The 25,622-nt window shown below is 33.3% G+C and overlaps 1 protein-coding gene and 1 pseudogene across 1 annotated transcript; both read right to left on the reverse strand.

Annotated features, from left to right (window-relative positions):
• Positions 1–1,046: 1,046 nt before the first annotated feature.
• LOC133192944 (uncharacterized) lies at positions 1,047–19,113 on the reverse strand. The gene is made up of 26 exons (XM_061328947.1): positions 19,014–19,113; positions 18,508–18,656; positions 17,879–18,106; positions 16,386–16,595; positions 15,548–15,596; positions 15,212–15,333; positions 14,782–15,024; positions 14,486–14,707; positions 14,324–14,360; positions 13,381–13,965; positions 10,862–11,103; positions 9,621–9,717; positions 8,961–9,169; positions 6,009–6,236; positions 5,575–5,784; positions 4,911–4,959; positions 4,718–4,824; positions 4,089–4,322; positions 3,717–3,947; positions 3,532–3,571; positions 3,325–3,443; positions 2,826–3,071; positions 2,519–2,740; positions 2,352–2,388; positions 1,610–2,209; positions 1,047–1,439 (listed from the first exon to the last, which is right to left on the reverse strand). Exons 1-26 carry the CDS (start codon positions 19,111–19,113, stop codon positions 1,204–1,206), a joined length of 5,052 nt encoding a protein of 1,683 aa, XP_061184931.1. The 3' UTR covers positions 1,047–1,203.
• Positions 19,114–23,577: 4,464 nt separating this feature from the next.
• LOC133192945 (protein mono-ADP-ribosyltransferase PARP9-like) lies at positions 23,578–25,227 on the reverse strand (annotated as a pseudogene).
• Between the last annotated feature and the right edge of the window lie 395 nt (positions 25,228–25,622).

The following is a 25,622-nucleotide window of genomic DNA, read 5'->3' on the forward strand; positions in this document are numbered from 1 at the left end:
AGTGCTTACTGATTTCACATAAAATATGATAGATACAATAGATCACGTATAATTGTTATTTATTTTTGACGCATCCTTGAATTTGACTGTCAAAATTTCTCGGCAATTGATTGTAGATTTATAGCATGTTAAAAATGACGTCACAATCACATTCGTTTACAAACAGCGAGAAGTTTCCCGAAAGTGACACGGTTAGGGTAGTGACGGAGTTATGGGGTTTGGCGATATACCTTTTTTTTATTTTCACTAAAATCAGTAAAAACAATTCGAATGAAAAGTGACACCGTTGATATTTACATACGGCTTGCATGCAATAATTATTTCATTTAGGCTGGTAGTAGTATTTCATAACATACAATGCGCTATGACAAAAGTATTCGCTATTTTACACATCTGGAATTCCTTCCATGAAAACTATATCAAAATTGAAATCCCTGAACGAATCCATTCCCCGTCGACTATTAGCTGTAATCAAGTCTAAGGGCCAGCTCACCAAGTATTAATAAAGGTAACTCCGTTAATTGTTTCACAATTTATTGTTTATTTTTACGAAGCGCGTCGTTTTTACGTCCGCCATTTTGAAAAATCGCGAATACTTTTGTCATAGCGCTGTATGTCATATATAAAGGATGGTAATGCGTGTAACATGATATGATATTTAGGGCATTTTTAGGACAATTAAAAAATAAATCTGAATTGTTAGACGGTGTATTTATTTACAACGTAACATAAGTATGAATTGTTATACATCCTTTACGTACACAGTTGTTAACCAATACATTTGCTAGCAGGAAGGCGATGCAAAAGAGCAGATCGTCTGAAACTGTCACAGGAACACCAACATATATCAACACATTTTTAAATAGAATAATAATAATATTTCTTACATTTTCAACAGTAAAATACTGTAATTTATAAATGGAAAAAAGTGATATTTTCCACAGCGTGTAAAAAAACACCAAAAGAGCGACAAAACTCGAGATTTTCCATCCCTTCAAGAAGAACGTTAAAAAAAAATACTCCCTACTGCTCTTGGATGCAAATAATGTACAATATATTTCAATGCAAATTAGGTAGATATTTGAACAAAAAACACAATAAACCAATCCAAACAAACTCAAAAAATAAAGAAGTTTTACGTTTTCATTTCTCTGCAAAGCAAGACAGTTTCCGCACATAGGACCTTCAATATCCACATGTAGACTATCTATACCAAATGATGTATTCAGGATATGACTGATTCCTGTCATAAACAACAAATTCTCGTTGTGGGAAGTTAGCCACTACACTGTCATATGTTTCTTGATGAGTTGTGCAAATATTCGAGAGACATATTTTACATGGGGGTCTTCTGAATTGTCCTACTGACCCAGTCATGTACACATCCCCAAGACACATTCTGATAAGAAACATGGGGCGTTCTCCCTTCTGGTTTGGTCCTAATATATAAATAGATTATTCTTTACATGGCAGAATTTAATTGAGCACAGCACGTAAACGTCTATAACCTTCTAATCATGTATATGCTTATCATGTAGTTTAATACATAAATTTCAATAATTTTCAATATTTTTAAAAACTGAAATGGGAGAGAAATTATCTATACTACCTGAATATGCATGGGACTTTACTGCCACCTCTGCTCCATAAACACCACTACCAAGCAGTCCATTATTTGCCAGTCTACTGTCTAAGCCTTGTGAACATATCACATCTACAAGCTGGGCCTTTGTTGCGTGGAAAAAGTAATAATCATTAATTTCTGGGTATGTATGTCGAGTTAAAGAAGGGTCTAAAGTCTTCATTACTTTTACAGAGCCTGTCGAGTTCTTCATTTTTTCGAGGGGAACAAAGTTACCTTCAACACTTGCTTTGCGAAATAATCTTTGGCATTCGTCGCCATATTTTTGATAGAGACTCACGTTCTCTATTCGCTTTATGCTTACTATTCTTACAGTACCTAGTGTGCTTTTTAGAGTAGCGCCTATTGAATTGAAAGTCAGTTGGTCTACGGTTTCTAAAGAGTGGACATTTGTTCTAACATCCAAATTCCAGTCTTTCAATTTTTTTGTGTTTGTGTATTTCGTCCAGTATTTTGGTGTCCTCATGTCTTCCCTGTACTTCCAAGCTAACCAGGCTTTTGTTCCACGCGGTGGCTCATGGTATTGAGAAGACTGTCCGCTCGGTACTGGGTGACCGACAGCACTCACTAAAGGGAAATAAAGTTAAGTAAACGTAATACTCCTTTATTTGAAGTATGAACGGAATGCTAACAATTTGAACTATTTTGTCGAAATTCTTTTAATCCAGAAAATGATTTTAAGAGAATCATTCTTTTTATTTAAATCTACCTTTTTTCCCAGGACTAGACAATTCATCTTTATATGCCTGCAAAGATGGTTATATTGAGAAGATGTGACCTCACATATAAGCCTAAGAGCTTTTTAACATTCATATACGTAATTCAAATGAGTATATACAGTAACGTATTAGATTAGGAAACTGTAATCTAACCCACCTTCTCTAATTGTTTCAAGTCTGGACTACCACCGTACAATACGATTCGTACTTCAGAAATGCTATATTTGGCTGAAAACTTTCGAATTGCCGCCACAGTGCAAGCAGCTGCTACGTCCAACGGGAACTTCAGCTGTCCTGTACCGAGTGCTGGAAACGCTATGGACTTGTGTCCATGGGAATTGGCCGTTTTTAGACAATTATAAACAAATTCCTCCAATATCTGAAAGTGTCAAATTTAGTTCAGTTCCATTCAAAACCTTGAATATTCAATTTTCAAAAACGTACCATTAGAAATTAACACTTACAATATCTGGTTGGGTTGTATTGCCAGTAGCTTTAGCATACCACGACAACAAGGCGCCATGAAAAACTTCGGAACATTTCAAATTGTAACCCTTGGTAACAGCAATAAAACCGAAAGCAATGTTATTTTTAGGACATTTTTGATGAAGCTCTTGTACGAGGTTTGGTCCAGCAGCAGAGACCAGAGCAGAGGAAGACGCAGAGTTCATGTTGAGATCTTGTCCGATGGCATTGACAACAGCACTAACCTGGTAATGTAAGTCTTGCAGTTAGAACATAGTACTTCGTGTATTTAAGCCACATTTTTATTTATTCCACATGAAATGAATTTCTGAGTTCTCTAATATTACTGCAGGGAAACTATCTATGTTCTTCATAGTTTTACAGTGTATGCTCTTGTATAGAAATGGATAATTTCCTAGATTTTACATTACACAAATTCTGATATATTTAGAAATTACAGTCATACTATATTTATAGCAACAGATTAAAAAGGCTTACATTTTGATCTGGCAAACTTCCTACTATAACATTCACAGAAATTTTGCCAATATTTTTGCTAAATTTTGTACGCGACATTCCAGTGGACGAAGCTGCTGATGTTGCTTGGGAAGTCGAACCTGTGGGAATAAAGAAATATACGCTAGTATGTATTAATAAAGCATAAAAGACCAAAAAATGAATGTTTAGGATTCTAGACGAACATACCTGAAGCACTTTGACCAATTCCAAGTTCATTTAAAAGCTCCTATAAGAAGTCATAAATTAAATAGAAAATTAAACCCCCTTTTTTAAATTAAAAAAAAAGTATTAGAATTGCTAGAATACAACAGGGATAACTTCAGCAATTTATTCAAAATTTATTTTAAAAAAAGATAAAAATTTCTACATACAGATTGGACTAATGAAGAATCTTGGCTTCCTTTAAAAATCACAATGCTGACGTCTGTAAGACTAGATTGTGGATGATTACGGCTGAACTTCTGGATACTCTGTACCATAACTTTAATCGCATTTTTTGTAGGATATCCCAAAGCCCCAATACCAAGCGTTGGAAATGCTATCGATCTTATCGAGTTAAAGTTCGCCGTTTCCAGACAGCCGGTTACAAACTGTTCCAAACACTAGAAAAGATATCATTGTTGTGTTAGCCAATTATGAAATAAAATTAAAAAAGGCATGTTGGCACCACGTGCTCAGCATTCGAATTCTATTTTTCGAGAAACAAATGAACAGAAGAATGTAATATCAGAGTATGAACAAACTCCAGAAGGATCAGGCGAGGGTGTTCCCCATTTTGGCAAAGTGCCATGGAAGACATATTTGCATGACAGATTGTATCCATTAGTAATGACTAATCCACCAAAATTTATTCCTTTTGACGCTACGTTGTTGAGTTCTGTCTGCAGTCCAGGCCCTGCATCATTCAGTAAAACCCGTGAAAGAGCACCGGTGCTGAGGTTCAAGTCTTTTGGAGCACAATGAGCCAAGACATCAGCCTAAAATAATGCACATTTATTTAATTACCTTGGTAAATCTCACTTCTACAACACATAGTAATGAGCTATATAATATGTATATGTACATATATTTATCTTTGCTTTTAGGCTCTTAAATCAATGTCGCATCCAAATAATATTTTGGACATGAGTGTACATGTCCTCAAAAAAGTTTGAAGATGCCATTTAATTTTTAATTTTTAATTAGGCTCCTTAACTACTAGTAATGTCGCATCCAAATAATTTTCTGGCCATGAGTGCACATGTTCTCAAAACAGTTTGAAGATGACATTTGATTTTCTTAAATCTGTGCTAAAATTTACGCTGTTCAGCTCATACATGTTTATAAAAGCAAGCAAGTTCAATGTGAAATTCAACGTCATTAAAATACTCACGCTTTCCTTGTTTAGAGCACCGAGAACTACTTTAATATTTACAGACCCGAGTCTGACACTATTTCCAGAATGTCTGGAAACCTTGGAAGCACTGCCTTGTTTATGATCTGAAAATAAAAGATAAACATAATTTTCTGAGAAATAAAATATACTATATTAGGAAAAATAAAATGGAGACAGATTTTCAACTTACTCTGGTTTGATGTAGATGACGAATACTTTCCTGCTGCGTTTAGGAAGTCCTTGACAATAAAATGTATATAAAATATAACAGTGAAAATGAAAGGCAAAGTTTATAACATTCAATTTTTATTTTTTCTTATTACAGCCTTTGGATCTTAAAACATGCCTTAGTTTCTGAGCCCTGGTCAAGTTGGGGACAGAAATAAAACGTAAACATCCATATGAAATACATGTATACAAACTTTAAGAGTATCCGTCAAACAAATAAATTTCCTTCTTACGAAAATAAAACAATACACTATAAAGTTATTTGCAAACATATTGACAGGTGCATTTCTATAAACTGTTTTTTTTTTTTCAAAATTAGATCCTGGATCTCACACTGTAGTGATGATCTGATTATAAAAATGGTGATAATTTTAGATCTTTTTAATCTTTCACATTTCCTTGTTTGGTATTAGGAGAAAGACAATGGATTGTTTCCTAAATGTTTTGACATCCATGTTATGTCTAAATTTGGATTTCTTCTGATCATCGTATGTGAATTAGTAAAATAAGACTTCAAATGAGTCACAATTTTTATGTATTATTCATAAATCCAAGCATATTACAGATTTGTTTTGTAATCGAGAAAATTTAACATCTTACAATAAGAACAAGGCAATAATCTATACCTGGAAAGTGCTGCTTTCTTGTGAGTATATTACAATGGACACAGATGTTATTGTTCGTGATGTGCACTCTTTGATGCATTCCAACATTATTTCAGCAACTCTTGGAGAGGGATAGGACAGGTACCCGGTCCCTATCGGTGGGAAGGCGATGGACCTGTAACCGTCAGCATCAGCCTGATCTAGACATTCTGTCACTAAGTCTGCTAAGATCTGTGAACATGAGCAAATCTTAGTTGAATCGGACATAAGGTAACAGGCTTCATTGATAGAGGGAAGGACACTCTAACTCTTTAAATGTGCTCAATGGAACTTAAACTCGTATAGAAAGCACCAACAAATGAAATGCTTTTTGCTGAATTATTCACTACTCGACCCAGAATCCTGAAATTGGAAGACTCCTTATAAATTAATGAATTTGTAATGTTAATTAATACCTGTTCGTCTTTTTTAGATGAATATTTTGCCAGAACTCCATGATATATTGCCTTACAGGCGAGATTTCCTCCTGTTGTGACAGCTATTTCCCCTGTTGATAACGTGCCAGGATAGTTCTGACGACACTCTCTCTGAATGCCCCTCCCTGCTGCAGATAGGAGGGAACTGGACGCTCTCCCTTGACTCAGATCAAGACTAGGATTTGCACTGTGAACTATTACGTCAACCTAAATTAAAAAAGAAACCATCAAAATAAAATATGGAGATAACGAACAGTATTCAAGCTCAAAGTCCATTTAAACAATACAAATCGGGAACAGAGCAAAAAAAAAATAAAATAAAATAAATTCAAAGGTGGGATCGGGTGCCATTGAGGAGTGAGCATCCTCTACAGACCGGTCACACCCGCCGTGAGCTCCTTGTCATGATCGGGAAATAACGAAAAAAATCCGTCGACAATTCAGTAAAATCCGTCGACAATTCAGTGTGTAAATAATGGCCTAACAATTAGTATGAAAAACGTCAGTCAGCATTTGTTAATGAAAGGTTGTAATTGCTGACAAGGTCATTGTATCGACCATAAAACTTGCGAAATGATGACTTCAAACGAGACTGTTGATATCCTGTTTGTTAGTCAATAGTTTGCCCCGTTTCAGAAATTCTTCATACGTAGAGCATGCTCTTGCGTATCGAATCAACTGGGAGATAAAACCCCCATAAGCGGGTGATAAGGGTATATTGCATAGGTGCTACATAGGTAAGGGAAGTTGACGATTGAAAAATTAAAGTTATCACGTTTATCATAAAGCTTGGTTGTAGGTTACCATTAAAGTCTTTTTATAGTAAAATATCCAAATATGAAACAGATGTGTCAGACTTTGTGATATTTTTTTATTTCAAGCTCCGTGGGATATATTGAGTCGACATATGAATGAAAGTAACTATTGTTAATTGATAATATGTCGTCGATATATCTAAATGTCGCGTTGAAGGCCACAGCAAGTGTTTTATTCTCCTCATGTAGAATTTTTTGAATCAATTCTGTTTCATCTGAACACAAAATGGTTTGCTAATAGGGGGGCGCAATTGGTACCCTTGGGTATTCCAACAGATTGTTGGAAGACCTGATTTTCATATATATTTATATACATATATTTCTGATATTGTCAATCAGAAACTCAAACTTCTTTTTAATATCAACTTTAGAGTAATTCTGTGTACAATCAGAATGTTTTTTAGCAAAATAATTTTGCAGATGACCAATGACAAGGTACATGTGAGTATATTTACGAGTTCTATTTTTATTGAAAACGCAGCTGTTAATGATGTCAAAAAGCCTAGACTTTAATTTATCGTGGGGAATGGTTGTATAAAGTGTTGAAAAGTCGTATGTTTTGATGTTATTGATTTTGTTAAAATTTTACTAAAAGTTCCTTGAAGTTTTTAAGTATCCACATCTGATTTACACCACTTCTCGAATATACTGTTGTACAGTACTCCTAAAGTTTCTCCTTCACTGCTAGAAATATTTTAGTGACGAGTAAAGAAAGAGGCTTGTTAGAACATTTACTTGAACCCGTTATGTATCTTTGTTTGTAAGGATATTTATGAAGTTTTGGAATCCAGTATAGGTATGGGTATGTTAATTCAAATTCATTTTGATTGTTTGGAATATTAAAAATATTTAAAACTGACGTATGGTTTTGAAGAATTTCCTCCTTAGAAAGGGAGCTATGGGTATAAATTGGATTACCACTTGCAGAATTTAATCCTAGTTCCTCTAAAATTCAATTCTAATAATGAGCCTTACAAACAAAGACAATGCTATTACTGCTTTGTCAGCGGGGACCGGTACATACTGATCGTGTAATCTATCTACATGTAATTCTAGTTTCACTTCTGCATTGTCGAAGACATAAGTATAGATGTTTTCATGTAAAGCTTATACGGTACCAATTTTGATGCACCAGATGCGCATTTCGACAAATTATGTCTATTCAGCGATGCTCATAACGAAACATTTGAAATCCGAAATATTTATACTGCGCGATTTCAACACCCATCTGATACATTTAATTCATTCTGACAAAGTGTCAAGTCTTCTTATTCATATTTGGCCCATCGTCTGGCGTAATCTTCTATAGAATTCATAATATTTATGAAATTATGACGCCAGGTGGAAGATCGGGGTTCCCTAAACTTTGGCCCTCTTATAATAAGTGATTTAAGGTCCTCATTATTAACTATATTTACGTCACCAGTAATGACGTGTCCAGCAGGACTATAGTTGCAGGGTGAAGAAGAACATGAGCACGATGGAGGTTTATGTTTCAGATGCTCGATATCTAGGCACTGTAGAGTTTTTTTATCATCAAAAAGTTTGGGAGCAATTGTCGATGTATATTTGTAAGAAATACATAGTGTGGACTTCAAATTGAAATATGGTGGAATACAAGACTGGACCTTTGTGTGATTAAGAATATTACTCATATTAACTGCGTCAATTCCTTTGTTGGCATCTTGAAGTTTAAAGAACAAACGGGTTTTTTGAGCAGTATTTTCGGTAGCAGTAGTGAATCAAAAGAGACATCGTGTTTAATAGGTCAGACCGATGTCCATGACTACGCTTATGTCTCTGTGTACTGTTAAAATGTCCCATCATATTCATATTGCTACACTATGGGCTTGAAAGATTCCCATCACTATCGACAATGTCATTGCTACCATATGGAGAGGCCGTGCCTAGTTTTCTAATACAGTATTCTTCTCGGTGTCTACGGAAAGGTGTACTCAGTGGTGGGCTAGTATGATGGTAAATCTTTTCTAGAATTCTAGCTTTCATTAGCAAAATAGAATTATCAGGTAAATTAAAATGCTTGTATAGAAAAGTTAAAATAATCTTTCATGCTATTTCTTCGAATTTTGAAGAATCCAATCATTCCTTTCCTTACCTGTTGTCTGGTAATATCTCCTCCAACAATATCGACTGTAATATTACCAATCTGGAAACCCGACTTGACTTGAAAACTTGATCCTCGGGAACTGTGTTTGGGTAAATAAGTGGCCCCTACCAACTCGTCGGAATCGTCAGTAGATTCTACGGAGAGAATACACTTATTGCACATAGAAGAAGAATAAAGCAGCACAATGTCATATTGCTCTAGATCAAAACAGGTCTCTTCATTAGTAAGGAGAACGTTTACTTTTAGCTTTCATCTTAAATTTTTTAAATAGAATTATCCCAAAAGTTTCATTTAAGGATACATAACGCAAACAAAAAAAATGACGCATGGGTTGATATATACATATATTTTCTGACTGGTTTTGAATAGAAATGACATAAGTAATAAATCCCTAAAATATAAAGAAACCGTACGTTTTCTTTGCTGATTAAATATGCGAGTCTGTTTTGCTTTCTATGTAATTCTATATAAAATTCTGGGCACATTTTTAACATTGTCTTAACAAAATCTTACAAAATCCTCCCACTTTACCTGGCAAACATTAATCAAATCACCTATTTGAATATAAATCTATGAGGAAAATCGCTGATTTTTGATAAAAGTTTACTTGTGTTATTTATCCTTAAAGCAACGAAACTATTTTCTTACCTTCTTCATCAGATTCTGAGGATTCTGAGGATTCCGACAACGAAGAATCAGAATCGTCCAGTAACCTGCGATTTCTGTAACCAGCCATCTTAACTTTCTATGCGTGTCAAATAATTACAGCAATTTTACATAACAATAGGATAAAATTGCATATATTTATAATCTTTTATAATAGAGGAATTTTTATAATTCTTTGGTATCCTTCCTCATATATTTTACTATTTTTATTCAATTCTGGATTTTCTTCCTCGAGCATCTCGTGGAACCAGGAAGTTGTTTCAAGTATTGAAGAGGCTGATTGATAAAAATATATCTGATTATTGTATTAAAATTAATTTTGTTATAATTGTATTTTCATAATAAACCTTGTGTTTTTGCCCAAGATCTTTATTCATCTGATACAAAAATACACATTACCTATGATATATTATTTTATATTACTTTACGACTTTGCTGTACTATCAAAGCAGCAAAATTAAAAGTGCATGAATAGGAAAAATAAAGCTATATGCAACTAAGAGATAAGTAATGTTATATTTCAATTATATTATCAGAATCTTTTGAATCAGGTCCCAGGTCAGCCACACACAATATAGTATTATAAGCGATGCCGTTCTCTGCATTATTTGCTACTAGTATTTTTTGATATCTATGATTATCTTTAGTAACATAGCTTATTTCCGGTAGGTCAAATTCAGTTATAAGTCACTGCTTCTTTCTAGACAGTGTACGTTTTGAAAATATTTTACACCATAGATTAAATTCAGGAACTGACAAAAGATACTGTGAATTCACTAATTTTTGAGGTGTATAATCTTCCTTGTTTTGGGTATGATGAGAACGACGAATGTATGACCCCCACAAGGTGTTAAAATTATATGTATATATATTATATTATATATCTTATTTATTGTTTTTGCTGATAAATGCCAGCAAAATATTTTGCACAAACTTCAGTGAAAATCTGTTTTAAAACTGGTCCAAGTAAAATGTAGTGGAATGGACCCCGCATAAATTGCATAAATTGGAAGCAAAGTATAAGTATTATAATATATGATTGATACGTTACCACTCATGCATGCCAAATTTAAAAAGAACACACACACACACACAATTATTTTCAATTCATTTAATATCCTTCAAATTACAAGGTACTTTTTCCTGACCTTTAAATCGCATTTCTCCAGTGAAGTTAAAGGTAAAAAATAATCCTTTTACCCCCATGCATATGTCGTTCATCAGATATACCAAATAAGAAATTCGGGATAAGACTGATTTCTGTCATAAACCACGAACTCGCGATCGGAAAATGCTCCACCATTGGCCACTACACTGTCATACATCTCTTGATGACTTGTACACTGAGCATTACTGCATTTTTTGCACGGGGCCCTCCTAAAGTTAGTGTCTACATTTGTCAAAAAGACATCTCCGAGGCACATCCTGACCAAGAACATGGGTCTTTCACCTTTGCTATTCGTTCCTATGAACAAAACAAAATATTTCTGTGTAAAACATACCGATATACTCATTGTATAACTCTACAAGTCATCATGTCTCCCATAGCAATTAATTCGTTGTTTGTCTTTCTTGTCATAAACGAAAGTTAACTTCTAGAATGCTGTTTTATTATTCTGAATCACCAATAGTAGTATATTTACTATAATTTTGTTCGCCTGTCGAACCAGGCATCAAAGATTAAGATGTGCATAGTTTTAATAAAATCACAATTTAAAAAATAAAATAAGATATTTTGTATGTTCAATTAAATTTTCATACCTTAAGAATATTTTAGGAATGACTCTCATTCTTGCCAAGTTACTCGAGTATTACCTGGTTTGGGCCAGTTTACATGTCTGTAGCAACGATTTCAAAAGTGGGAGGGGGGCAACTTCCCCCTCCCCCCAAAAATGAAAAAAAAAACTAAACTGACCAAAAGGGGGGGGGGCAACTTCCCTAAATTATCTGCAAAGAAAAAACGAAAAAAAAAAAAACAAGCATTCTGAGAGTATTGCATTAGCAATACTAGTCCTCTACCGGCAAGTGCAATCTGGTTCCCGTTAAAAATTGAAAATGCCATATTTCGGTCAAAAATCAATAAAGTGGAATGAAATGCAAACTTGATCTATAACTCATCAAGGTAAAGTCACATACCAAAAATCAGCTCAATATTTGCAAGCGTTTAGAAAAAAAGTGCGGAAAAGCAAGTGGGACACACTGACAGACAGACAGAGGGTCAGACAGACAGACAGACAGACGGACGGACAGACTAAGAGGAAACGTATAGTCCCCTTCGGTTTCACCGGTAGGGGACTAAAAAGCAAATTTACTGTTCAAATCCTGAAATTTGCCTGTGCTTGACCTATCAACATCAAAAAGTTGGGGGGGGGGGGGACTAGCATCTAAAATACTACCATAGCAAAATCTATACTCAGAAAAAAGTGGGGGGAGCCCACTGGCCCCCCACCCCGCGTTCTACGGGCCTGGTTTACGTTTTACGCGAAGCATGGGGGATGGAAACATGCAGATTTTAACCTCTACACAAAAGCTAGGCTGTTATATAAAGACAACATGTAGTAGAGGTACTTTTATTAAGAATTATAAAAGTTGAAATGATTTTAAATGAAATAAAATAAATATTAAATATAAATTAAATAAACTAAATAAACTATTAAATATGTTATAAATGCATAAATGATAAGTTTTCTATTAAAGTTTCATTCTGTTCATTCTTTACTAACATGGGTATTTAGTGACATAGATATACACCCCTTTGGATCCACACCTGTACATATACTTTTACATGACCACACATATCTATTGGTCAGATTTTGAAACGGATAGATTTCATTGGTTGAAAGTTTAGTCTTTGTGGGGTACTGAGTTTTATTCAGAATTAGCTCAAGGTTTAGAATGGAGAAGACATAGTTATATAGCTGCTGACTTTATTTATTCAAAGACCTAAGACAGTTCCTGAAAATGTAAGTTTTACCCTTTTTTATGCCTTAAGATATGTTTTCCATAATTTATGTGAAATAGGTGGAAAACATAATATTTCACTTTTAAATGTTAACATATTGAATTATCTGTCTGTATAATCAGATGTAGATAAATCTGATGGAGTTTTCTTATTAATTAATTTGTATATATACCTAGAAATATTTTTATGTGAATATTTTGATAATCAAACTAATTTGAATATCTATTTATTATGAGAAAGGTATTTGTAAAGAACAAATCCTGATTATTTTATTTATTGTACATAGGTAACACCATAAGTAAAGAATTAAATTATTGCTTTGGAGAAAGTTCAATTCCATAAATTGGTATGTCTATCTGTATATATATTTTTTATGATTTGTACAGAAACATAAAAGAAAGATAACTCTTCACAAGACTGTTAAGAGTAATTATGTTGTAAGAGTTAACTCCCTTATATAGAATTTCTCTATTTTATCATATCGAGTGAAATTTATAAATATGATAAATAATTGTTAAAGGGAAGACAGATAATTTGTTATATTTTTATGATCAGAATATTAGATAATTGATATATTGTTTGTACATATTTTTATGACGCAATTTGTATATTGCAGGACATATCCATTTTCCATTATTCCATATATTCCATTAGTTCCATTTTCCATTATCCATTTATCATCAACTAGACATGTCACCATAATAAAATGTAAAATTTAAAAAAGCTACAAGTGTGTTTTCCATCATTGCCGGGAATACCCGCTACAAACATACAATGTACCTGTGTAACCGTGAGACTTTGATGCCATTTCTGCTCCATAGACTCCGACACCAAGCCGTCCGCCCCCTAGCCTACTATCTAGCCCCTGTTCACAGATCAAATTCACAGCATTTGGTTTCGTACCGTGGAAAAAGAAATACTCGTTTATTTCTGGATAAGTGTGCTTCGTTAAGGATTGGTCAAGATACTTCATTACCCTCACCGGGCCCAGCGAGTTCTGTACTTTATCCAAAGGAGTAAAATTCCCTGCCATACTAGCTTTGCGAAATAATCTCTGGCATTCATCGCCGTACTTTTGGAACAAACCAACATTTTCAAGCCGTTGTATACTGACAATCGTTTTGACTTGTACAGATTTTTTAAGGGCATTGCTTATGGAACTTTTGGTAACTTGATCCACCTTTTCAAAAGAGCTACCCCCCAAATTCCAATGTTTTAGTTTTTTGGTGTCGGTGTATTTTGTCCAATATTTCGGCGTCCTGAGATCTTCCCTGTACTTCCATGCCAACCAGGCTTCTGTGCCTCGCTTTGGTTCGCTGTATTGAGAAAAGTGTTCGACAGAAGCTGATTTTCCTGCTTTGCTCACTAAAAAACACAATATATGAAAATCCAAGTAAATGTAATTTATTGTAAGTTTTATTCACAATTTAACCTAAACACAATTCTTTGCATGAATATGGTAACTCTAAATGCACTTATTTTCATGGGACCCAACTTTTCACGAGGTTTGAAAAACAAATATTGATTTCATTTCGTGGTAAGTTGGTAGACATGACACTGTAGATTAAAATTTTAACCTTTCATGGAAGACATGTATTCGTGATTTTCTTTATACCATGAAAACAACGAGAATTAATGCTCATGAAAATAAATGCTTTCACAGTTTATTCTTTCATTACAAAGCTTCGATGGTGAAAGAGACATTGAAAAAAAAATCCTCTACCTCTGTGTCCAGGAGTGGTCATTTCATCCTTAAAGGCCTGCGAAGAGATAATGTCATAAAGCTATATATTTTTTCAAGATAACATTTCCATCTTTATATTTGAGAGAGTTAAAATGTGTTTGTTGTTTTTGTATGAAAAAGGAAGTCATGATAGTATAAAACCTTCTTAAGCTGATTCAAGTCTGGACTCCCACTATACAGTAAAATTCGTATTTCGGAAATGCTATATTTGGCTGAAAACTTTTTAATTCCTGCGACAGTACAAGCAGCAGCCACATCTGGTGGGAACTTTAACTGTCCTGTTCCTAATGCTGGAAACGCAATGGACTTGTGTCCACGTGAATTGGCCGTTTTCAGACATTTATAGACGAACTCTTCTAGGACCTATAATATGTTTAAGGAGAAGTTAATCTTTGAAAATCCTGAACCCTTAAAGACATATTTTAAGAAGAACTTACAATATCTGGTTGGTGTTTACTGCCTGTTGTTTTTGAGCTCCATGAAGATAAGGCACCATGAAATACTTCTTTACAATTTAAGTTGTAACCCTTAGTAACAGCAACAAATCCAAAAGGAATTTTACCAAGACATGTCTGATGAAGCTCTTGCATGAGATTTGGTCCAGCAGCAGACACTAGGGCGGAGGACAAGGCGGAATCCATGCTGAGGTCCTGCCCAATGCTATTGACGACAACATCTACCTGGTATTTATATATCGGTCATTAAATACAAAAATTAACCAATATATTTTTGCTTATGATTCCTGTACAGTTCTCCGAATAGGAAAATGATCAACATCGTGTAAAATTCTTTTGTTTCATAAGTGCTCTTGACTATCGCAAAAACTTGTCTTAAGTATTGTAGCATTGCCACATTGAGAAGTCTTACATTTTGATCTTGAAGACTACCAACTGAGACATTCACATTGATTCCGCCAATATTATTACTAAAGTTTGAGATCGAAATTCCAGGCGAAGCTTTAGATCCTCGCTTTTTATTGGAACTCAAGCCTGAAAAAATTTGAAAACGTGTTTTGGAATGTTGAAAAGAGTTATATTAATTTTTTTTTGTTTGAAAGAAAGTTTTGACAACATGAAAAAAGAATCTTTACCTAAATGTTTCATATAAAGAGTTCAGAACTCGTATTATTCTGAAAAGAAATGAACCCTAAAACTGTGACCATTTCCGAGCTTATTTTACAATTATTATTTTTAAAAAACTTACTCAGTTTTGAGGTTGATGACGAATATCTCATAGCTGCGTTTAAAAAGTCCTTTAAAAGAAATATACGGGAAATGATTCAATCCAGACAAAGTATTGATAGCAATTTTTATTTTAAATAATATATAATTTCTTAACTTTTATAAGGATGTAAATACGGATGATCACGTGATCATATTATATAAAGCCCAAAGGATTTTATGGTAGATTTGATCACTTGCCAGTCCGTATTCACATCACGATAAATGTTTAAAAGTTATTCCTTACATTACTTATTTACTTATTCTGCAAGAAAGACAGTAACAGAAATATGGCTGAAACGAAGCAAAGTAAAAAATATCCAAAATCCATTATTTTCTTATGGATCGAACGAACAATTTCATTTTTATATAAAAAGTGTCTTATGAAAAACAACTGCGCTACAAGCCATAAATTGAATTCCGTAACTGTTAAATACAAATACACTGTCAAAATTTCCATTCGACATATCTATAATACCGAAATTGTCAAACTTTAACCATTCTATATAACCATATGGACAGTTTTTTGTGTCTCTTAGACCATCCTGGAAGCTTTAAATAATGGAAATTTATATATATATATATATATAAAAGGTATTTTTTTTTTACTTTTCATTTTCTCAAAAAAAATTGATGTATGAATGCATAATTTGATTTTGATTCAAAATAGATCAAGAAGGGAAAAAGATAAAAAAGATCATGAGGGGAAAATAAGGTAAAAAATGTTAAGACAAAATTTAGAGAAAAAAATAACTAACTGATAATAAGTCTTTCATAATGTAACATTAACCAGTATTGTTGAAACATTCGTTAGCGATTACCTGAAAACAACTACTTTCTTGTGAGTATATAACAATGGACACAGATGTTACTGTTCGTGAAGTGCAGTCTTCAATACATTCCAACATTATTTCAGCAACTCTTGCTGGATTGTATGACAGGTTCCCAGTCCCAATCGGTGGGAAGGCAATAGACCTGTAACCGTCAGCATCAGCCTGATCCAGACATTCTGTCACCAAGTCTGCTAAAATCTGAAAAAAAATTCCAATCAAAAGTCTCATTTTTATATCAACAAAACCTTTTCTTTGAGTCCAAAATTGAGCTTCTTCAACTGTTTAATATATTTGCATGGAAATTTTATCTGTTTTCCTTACAACCCTTATTTTTATTGTTGACAAATATCTCATTTGTACCCTTATTTCCTCTGTATTTCTTGGAAGAAAAATGTTTTGAAAAAATAGCCCAAGGCAAATGTTTAAATAGCCCCAGGGATCTTGAAAACAATTCGACTTGCAGGAAATTCTAAGCAAGATTCGTTGTTCAGATAACTCAGTTATATATTTATTAACCCCAAGAGGTAAATACATTTGAAGAATATTTCATAATTTTAATATTGGGGAATTGTCATGCTTTTTTTTTTTGGGGGGGGGGGGACAAATATAGTAATTTTGAAAAATAGTAGCGATATATATTTATTACTTGGACATGACACAGAAGTGACAAATATCTCATTTGTACACTCAGTTTTTCTGTATTTCTTGCAGGAAAAAAGTTTTGAAAAAATAGCCCAAGACAAAGGAACAGAGATCTTGAAAACGGTTTGACTTGCAGGAAATTCTTAGCCCAATTCGTTGTACACATAAATCAATTATACATTTAATAACACCAAAAGATTATTACATATTCCAATTTGATAAACATTTCATAATTTTAATATTTGGGAATATTGTCTTCTTTTTTTTTTAATTATGGACAAATATAGTCATTTTGAAAAATAGTAGCGATATATTTGTTGCTGGGACATGACATAGAAGTGATAAATATCGTATTTGAAACCTTGGTTCCTCCGTATTTCTTGCAAGAAAATGTTTTGAAAAACAATGTTCAACATATGCTATTACTAAGAAAAAATTACTTTAATGAGTGGTGGTAATTTAAAAGTTTTAATTCGTAAAATTGTTCATCTTATTCTGGCAAGCACTGCATTCAAATTTTCAAAAAACAATGCACATTGATTATAATTTGATGCCGCTTCAAAAAGTATTTAAAAATGCTATTGAGAGAAATGAAGACAAAAACCAATATACGGATTTTATCATACAATTTCATAACATTTAAAAAAAAAAATAAATGTTGGGATTTTTTTTGGGATAAACTAGGATGTCTTGTGTTATGAATATTCATTTTTTTTACTCACATAAAGAGTAAGAAACACCACAAAAGGCAATCATGTAATTTTGCTCATTAATTCACCTAATACCCACAGAAATCATGGGTCCAACTTTTAAATAAAAAAAAAGAACCATAATGATACCCGTTCGTCTTTCTTAGATGAATATTTGGTCAGAACTCCATGATATATAGCCTTACAGGCGAGGTTTCCCCCTGTTGTGACAGCTATTTCTCCTGGATCTAACCTTTCAGGATAGTTCTGACGACACTCTCTCTGAATGCCCCTCCCTGCCGCGGCTAGGAGGGAACTCGAAGCTCTCCCTTGGCTCAGATCGAGACGAGGATTTGTACCGTTGACTATTACGTCAACCTTAATCGAATGATTATAAGCAATCAAGACAAACATTTCAGTCTTTTGTAATGTTATATAATTATATGTTATATAATTATATAATGCATATGATTCTACTCCAGTTATAATTAGAAAAAAAAGATATTCCGTCTAATTTTTTTCTCAGATTTTCTGAACACTTGCTGACATGTTTTTATGTAAATGAAGGAATCATCCATATTCCATGACGTAAGAAGCAGAACTTATATTTCATCAACATTTCTTCACATGCTACTTTATTAACTTTATTAATGAAATGTGAAGATCAAATAAACACAAACATTCAGTTTCTTAAAGATCGATTAATTTTGGACATAAATCCATATGACAAGGTTACTGAAACCTTTATTTATTAATTTATCTGTTAGATTATTTCTTACTTTTTGTCTGGTAATTTCCCCTCCAACAACAGTAACCGTTGCATTACCAATCTGATAACCTGACTTGGCCTTAAAACCTGAACCCCGAGGCCTGTGTTTGGGTAAATACGTGGCCCCTCTTAGATCCTCCTCTGAATCCTCAGATGATTCTGAAAGAAAGTGAAATAAAGTTTTTAAAAACAATTTTATTTTGAAATAAAAATCTTAACTTTTGTATGATTTAAAAAGATCCGTATAAAAAATTTTCACAGTATAAATTTGAAACGGATGCCTTGAAGCCACAATTGATAATATTTATCTGAGTCGGCTCACTTTTACCAAATTTGAAACCCTGCCGCATAATGTCAGTCATAAAATTTGACAAAATTAAGCACTGTAAAGAATTTTTTTTTCTTGTACACGGAATCTCCAAGATTTTACTAAGCTTGTATGTCACTTAAAAACACTAAACATATACTTTTTCACGTCCAAGTGCACGTTACTATAATCATTGCTTGCTAACCTACCTTCGTCGTCGACACTCTCGGAATCAGAGGTTTCAGACGACGAGGAATCCGAATCATCAAACAATCTACGAGATCTGTATCTGTATCTGTAGCTAGCCATTTTGACTTTTTAGATATTTTAGCTGGGGACAACAAATGGAAATCACACGTCAAAATAGCATATTCCTACTCTAGTTCAACATTTACATACTGTATCCTTCCTTGTCTGTCTCAAAACATTTCCCTTCGACTTTCTCTTACGCAAAGTGGCATTTCTTCCGTGATTATGCAATGGACTAGGAAGAAAGAAAGTGCATTAGGAACTTGGATTAAAATAGTATTCTTTCATATATATATATATATATATATATATATATATATATATATATATATATATATATATATATATATATATATATATATATATAATATTACAAAAATAGTAGGTTCCATCCGTTCCACCGAGTGTCAAATTTCTAATTTTCACCATTTTTATGTAATATTTATATTATATTACATAAAAATGGTGAAAAAAAAAAAGAAATTTGACACTCAGTGGAACAGGTGGAACCAACTATTTTCGTAACTCTCTATCTCTCTCTTTGTAATTCTATATATGCACAATTCTGTTATAAAAAAAAAGCTCTTGAATAATCATGATTCTTGAAAAAAAATTTATTTATTTATTTATTTTTTTCCCTCCCATTTTGAACAGTATAATATATTATATTGGTTCCACCAGGAATAAAGTAGATATGATTTCCTTACTTTCCTGTTTTCCTCACTGGCTTCTATATTGAAAAAAACGAACGCATCAACACTTATTGCATTTTTCGAAGTATTGACTGAAAAAGGCAATAATTGTTTTATTTGTGATTTTATGATTGAATGAAACAACCACATTTAGCAAACCACAATATTTTCTTGGTTGTTTAAATTTTTTGACCTCCTAGCAAAACGCAATGAGAAAAGGAATGGTGAAAATAAACATACACTGTAATCAATTGTATTAATTTGGAAATTTTTAATCGATTTTAAAATAGATGTCAGGCATTAAGCATTGAAGTGGAGAGGGGATGAAAAATCGACAAGTGACTTGAAAAAAATCTCTGACAAACCAAAATAATTAAAGAGGAGGAATCTCCAAAGTCCAAAATCTTATTTGGGGCTTGGTGTGAGGATGAGGGTTAGTGTCCATGGAAATATGAGGTAATTGACTATCGAATGTTATGTTCACCTGAGTGAAAGACGGATGCAGGTGAAATAACCTGTGTATCAATTTAGAAGTTCTTAGTCTTTTTTCAGTCAAATGATTTTAGTCCAATGTAGGAAAAATAAGTTCTTTTATTCACCTGGAAGGTCACGTGCAGATGAAAATAACATAGGTTTTTTCTGCAATGTTGGAATCAGCCGATCAGAAAGCTGGGAATAATTTAATCATATAATAAAATTAATTTTCTTTGATTTGTCTGAGTTCTGAGTCTTGATTTAAGCTATTTCCTGTTGCCTACATGTATGGTCCAAAACTTTGCACTTTTGCTCCCAGACCTGGTTTTTAGATTCGAATTTTAGCAGAAATGCATTGACAATCCTTGCTTGACTCTGATAAGATATGAAGACCAGAATAACAGCTATATTACAGGGCAGGGTGTTCCACATTTTCATTTATTGGATTTTTATAACTTAAAATCTAAATGTAGACATCTTAATGAATTTGAACTGCTCTATTTTCTTTCTATTGAAATATACTGACATTATGACAGAATTTTTAGATTTAACACTTTAAATTGCCTGAAAAAAGAGGACAAGAACTTTTTTCAACCTGACGATACAATCCAGATCAAACACCCATCCCTGTACATTAAGTTTTATTTTCAACATACAAATGAGAATTTTAGGCTGTAAAATATAATAAAATGAATCTATCCTACAAACTGCTTAGATATATCAGGTACGTTTTCTATCGATGATATGTCATTAACACATCAAAATGAGGTGAATTAAAATTAATTAATGTATTTTTCTGGAGAAAGTAATAGAGACTGGCATATTTGTTTTGTCTTTCAAGATCAAGACAAATTTGTCATATAAACAGACTACTTTTCAAATGCAGTGAATGATAAAGATGTCCAGTCTTGACCTTTTTGCTCTTGCACTTTGAACGTTATGCTGATCTTAGCTCATAAAAGCAACGATGGTTAAACCTTTGATTTTTACATCATAAAGTTGATTGAAAAAATTTCGTATGGCTTTGACAATCACTTAGCTTCATAGTAACAACATAGTCTTTGTTTGTAAGGCTCATTATTTTAATTGTATTTTAGAGGAACTAGGATTTAATTCTGCGGGTGGAAATCCAAATTATACCCATACCTCCCTTATTAAAAAGGAAATTCTTCAAAATCATGTGTCCGTTTTAGATAATTTTAATATTCCCAACAATCAAAATGAATTTGAATTACGATACCTTTACTGGATTCCTAAACTTCATAAAAATCCTTACAAACAAAGATACATAGCGGGTTCCAGTAAATGTTCTACCAAGCCTCTTTCTTTACTCGTCACTAAAATATTTACTGTAATGAAGGAGAAACTTAAGGAGTACTGTTCAACAGTATATTCAAGAAGTGGTGTAAATCAGATGTGGATACTTAAAAACTCCAAAGAACGATTTCCTCAAAATATAGAGGTCGAAAGAACTTTCGAGATTGAATACTGTTCGTTATCTTCATATTTCATTGAGCTGGCTGATCCAACAGCTATTTTAAGTTTTTTGTTTGTTTGTTGTTTAACGTCCCCTTGAGAATTTTTCACTCATTTTGGAAACGCCAGCACCTACCGGTGTAGGGCTGCAAATTTTTATCTATACTCCGCACTCAGAGACATCTAGCAGTGAGGAATCTTTTTCGCGCCAGCACCTATTGCGACACGGGACCTCGGTTTAGACGGTCTCATCCAAAGGACCGGTCTCCACGTCCCGCAGTGGATTCAAACCCGCGACGTAAGGATCAACTACTTACATCGGGAGTCTAGAGCAAACGCTCTAACCACTGCGTCACGCAGGCGACGGTATTTTTAGTTATCCCCTCCCAGTGAAGGAAAAGCAATGGTTATCAATTTTTCAAGGGTCTAAAATAGTGATAGATTTATAAATGATAAATAAATTATTAAACATATAGGTAAAAAAAAATCCACACAATTAAGGAAAAGCCACTTATGATCTACATTAAAGAAGGGTCGGGTTGGTGAGTTTCCCATACTGGCAAGGCTCCGTGGTATACAATCTTGAAAAGAAGTCCATAACCAATGTTGACTGCAAAGTCTCCGTACTCTATGTCATTTGCATACTTTCTATTCAATTCCTGTTGCTTTTCCTGTCCAGCTACTCTCAGGAGAACATCAGACAACACTCTGTCGGTGAGTTGTTAGCTTTTCGGTCCGTTATATACCAATACATCTGCCTTTTAAATTTTTGAATCATTTTAACCATGATGATTTGTTTTTTTTTTTTTGGTATATTTCGGATGTTGGATTAAAGAATTATTTTATTACACAAAGATCAAGGGTCCCTCATTTCAAGAAGATGAAAAACATACTTTATTTCAGGAGGTTTACACTATCATTAACATAGATTAAAGTTTACCTGAGTATCTTGCAGGGCGTCAACTTTTTTATATTGACATTTATTGTTCCTGGAGTTCTTGTGATTATCATTTCGTTAACCTTGTCATTGGAAGGAATTATTTGGAATCCCAGCTTTCTGATTTGAGATTGCCAAATTAAGGTTGTACAATACAATATTTTAAAAGAAAAATACTTGTACAATTTCAAATACCGTTGATACGAGGGGTTATCTAAAAGTTCGTGGACTAGCGCCATAAAATTCAAACCGCTTTAAGTACATCAATGAATTTGAAAATACACGGATTTTAGTTAGCATCATCTTTTCTATCTATAGAATAAACCACAAATCATAAGTTTTATTTTTTTTAATAAATTGGTAATGTCTTTGTAAGCAATGGTACGTCCAGGATGCGCAACCTCGAACATTCTTTTTTCGACGTGAGTGTAACTGAGAAAAACTCTTTTGATATGAGCATGTGTCACCCAAAAATCCCCTTAATTCAGGCATGTGGTGGGAAACAATTATTCCGTAAAATGTGCAATTTTTCCTCATTCATTGAGTTCTATGAAATTTTATTGTAAATTTTATATGGAGTAAAAACTTTTGTTGTTTTATGTTTCTTATAAATTTTGAGAGCACAGACTACATAGTACTAATTTTATCGCCTCAGTCCATGAACTTTTTGATAACCCCTCGTACTAGCATATGAAATTTTTTTTTATCAAAGTTTTATGAGTGTATGATTTCATAACCTACCTTTTATCGAATTTTTTTTTTTTAGAAAAAATGGCTCAAATGGCTCAAAAGAAAGTTATTTTATGGACGAACTATTTCTGAAAGGTAAAAAAACGATCGCAAATTCCACTATCACATTTTTTTGGTAAACATTTAATGGTTTCTTTAAAAAAATATCTAAGAAGTAAACTGCTTTTGGAACATTATGACTTAATTACAAAACATTCAGCGTTTTATAAAATTTGATGTAAATTCCTTCAAATAAATTACATTAAAGAGATAGCGATCTTTCTCGAAGATAACAACGAAGACCTCCTGCAGTAATTGTGGTGTGGTGTTCTTTATACAAGTGAACATGATTTCTGCTACTCTTTGGGCCGGGAATTCAAGCTTCCTGCACCAAACGCGGGAAAAGCGGTCGTCTGATCACCATCTGATTCTGCCTTATCCAGTGAGGCATTTATAAGGTTTTTCAAAGCCTAGAAGTATACTAGCATGGTTGTAGTTACTTTGGAAGTACTGTTTATCAAAGAAGACTGCATAACACTGGTTGGTCCATACTTAGGTTGGTTAGCAAACCCAATGATTTCCATTCAATATTAAGTTTTTCAAAACCCATTTCACTTGATACTCACAAATCTTTACAGTTTGAAAACATATCTGCAACCAAGATATTGAAAACCTTTTTACCTGATAAACACCAAAGGTAATTCTCTCATTTTAAGGTCAATTGATCTGATTTTACTTAATTTTGGCAATGTACCTAGTCGATATCAAATATTAAAACAATATTAAAAGAAATGTTAGCTTGATAAATAGAGTAACAATGAAAAATACTTGTCTACTCTAGTTTTCAGGTCATTGATAGATAATTAGCAAACATTATACATAATTTGGATAGGCAAATGTCAGATGGTCAAAGGTCAAGATGTTTCTTGATATTCTACATGTATTTTGCTGTGAATTTATAAAGTATATCTGTTCAAAGTTCTAAATTTCTAAATACATCTTTTGGAATACAATAGTTCACGGTGATCGGTTTATGTAAATTATACCTGTTTATCCTGACCAGAAGAGTATTTTGAGAGGGCTCCATGGTAAATAGCCTGACAAGATAATTGTCCACCAGTGGTAATGGCAATTTCACCGTCCTGTACTCCATTTGGATATTTCTGTTGACATTCCATCTGAATTCCAGAACCAGCAGCACTTAACAGAGCCTAAGAGGCACGACCTTTACTCAGATCAAGGTTAGAGCCATTGCTATTCACAATAACATCAAGCTTAATTTTACAAAGAAATAATAATCTTAAGAATAATCTGAGATATACCTGTAGATTCATCTGCTCAAATCGATAAGATTAACAATAATCATTTAAGAAGGGTGTTTATATTTCAGTTAATATTATATTTATTGAAGGTACATGTAGTTGGTGGTAACATTCTACAACAACAAAATATGGCTATCCATCTATTCACACTTGAAGACTTTTTTGAGTTACAAAATTTGTATCATTATTACTTTAAGTGGCAAAAAATTCTTAAACTCTATCAATGAATGTAAGCATCTTTTCTATGAATACGTACAAGCATTGTTAGGATTCCAGTAGGTATTAGTGTTAATGTATGAATGAAGATCGCCACAATACGACCGAAGTCGTGTTAATTCTTCAGAAAACTACTGAGTAAAAATCAAAGTTGGATGTAGCCTTCACTTTATCCTACGATACCGTACAATATTATATAAGAAGATTATTTTCGTAATTTTCATTGGCTGAAAGGATGTCACGTGATATTCGTCCTTTTGTTATATTGACGCGAAAGCGCGTCCGCTGAATATGATATCGCACGACTCACCGTAGAAAGTGACGTCATAATAAAATAAGCATGTGTTTACCATGTGACGTAATGAAGCCAAGTCTGTTCAGCTAGAATTAAAGATTATTCACTTTAAGTGACTATATAACTATTATGAACTTCAGTGAACGGTCAATATTATGAAGTACATAATTGTATAATACATGTATTTAAAATTCAATTTCAAATATTTTTGAAGATTTTAGTTCATTAAAAGTAATCGAAATAAGTTTTTTAAAAAAGCTGTGAAATTTATGAGAACATATGATTATTTCATATCTAATGTATTTCCACACACCCTCGAACAGCTTTACACACACATTAGAAGACACGATCTGATTATGCATGATTTATTTTATTGCACACGGCAGCAGATTTTCAATATAAAGAAGAGTCGAAAAGTTGCCTTTCTA

This window comes from Saccostrea echinata, unplaced genomic scaffold (genome assembly GCF_033153115.1).
Source record: "Saccostrea echinata isolate AGI-Se365-2 ecotype Australia unplaced genomic scaffold, CSIRO_AGI_Sech_v1 ptg000025l, whole genome shotgun sequence".
NCBI classification, from domain to species: Eukaryota; Metazoa; Mollusca; class Bivalvia; order Ostreida; family Ostreidae; genus Saccostrea; species Saccostrea echinata.

Bases quoted from the DNA above. Each gene is read 5' to 3' on its own strand.
- LOC133192944 (XM_061328947.1), bottom strand. From the start codon at position 19,113: ATGGCTAGCTACAGATACAGATACAGATCTCGTAGATTGTTTGATGAT. The intron at 15,025-15,211 runs GTAAGACTTCTC...TATAAATACCAG, and splicing joins GTAGTCTTCAAGATCAAAAT to GTAGATGTTGTCGTCAATAG. The intron at 4,960-5,574 runs GTATAGATTATT...TTTATTGTCAAG, and splicing joins AAGAAAGCAGCACTTTCCAG to GACTTCCTAAACGCAGCAGG.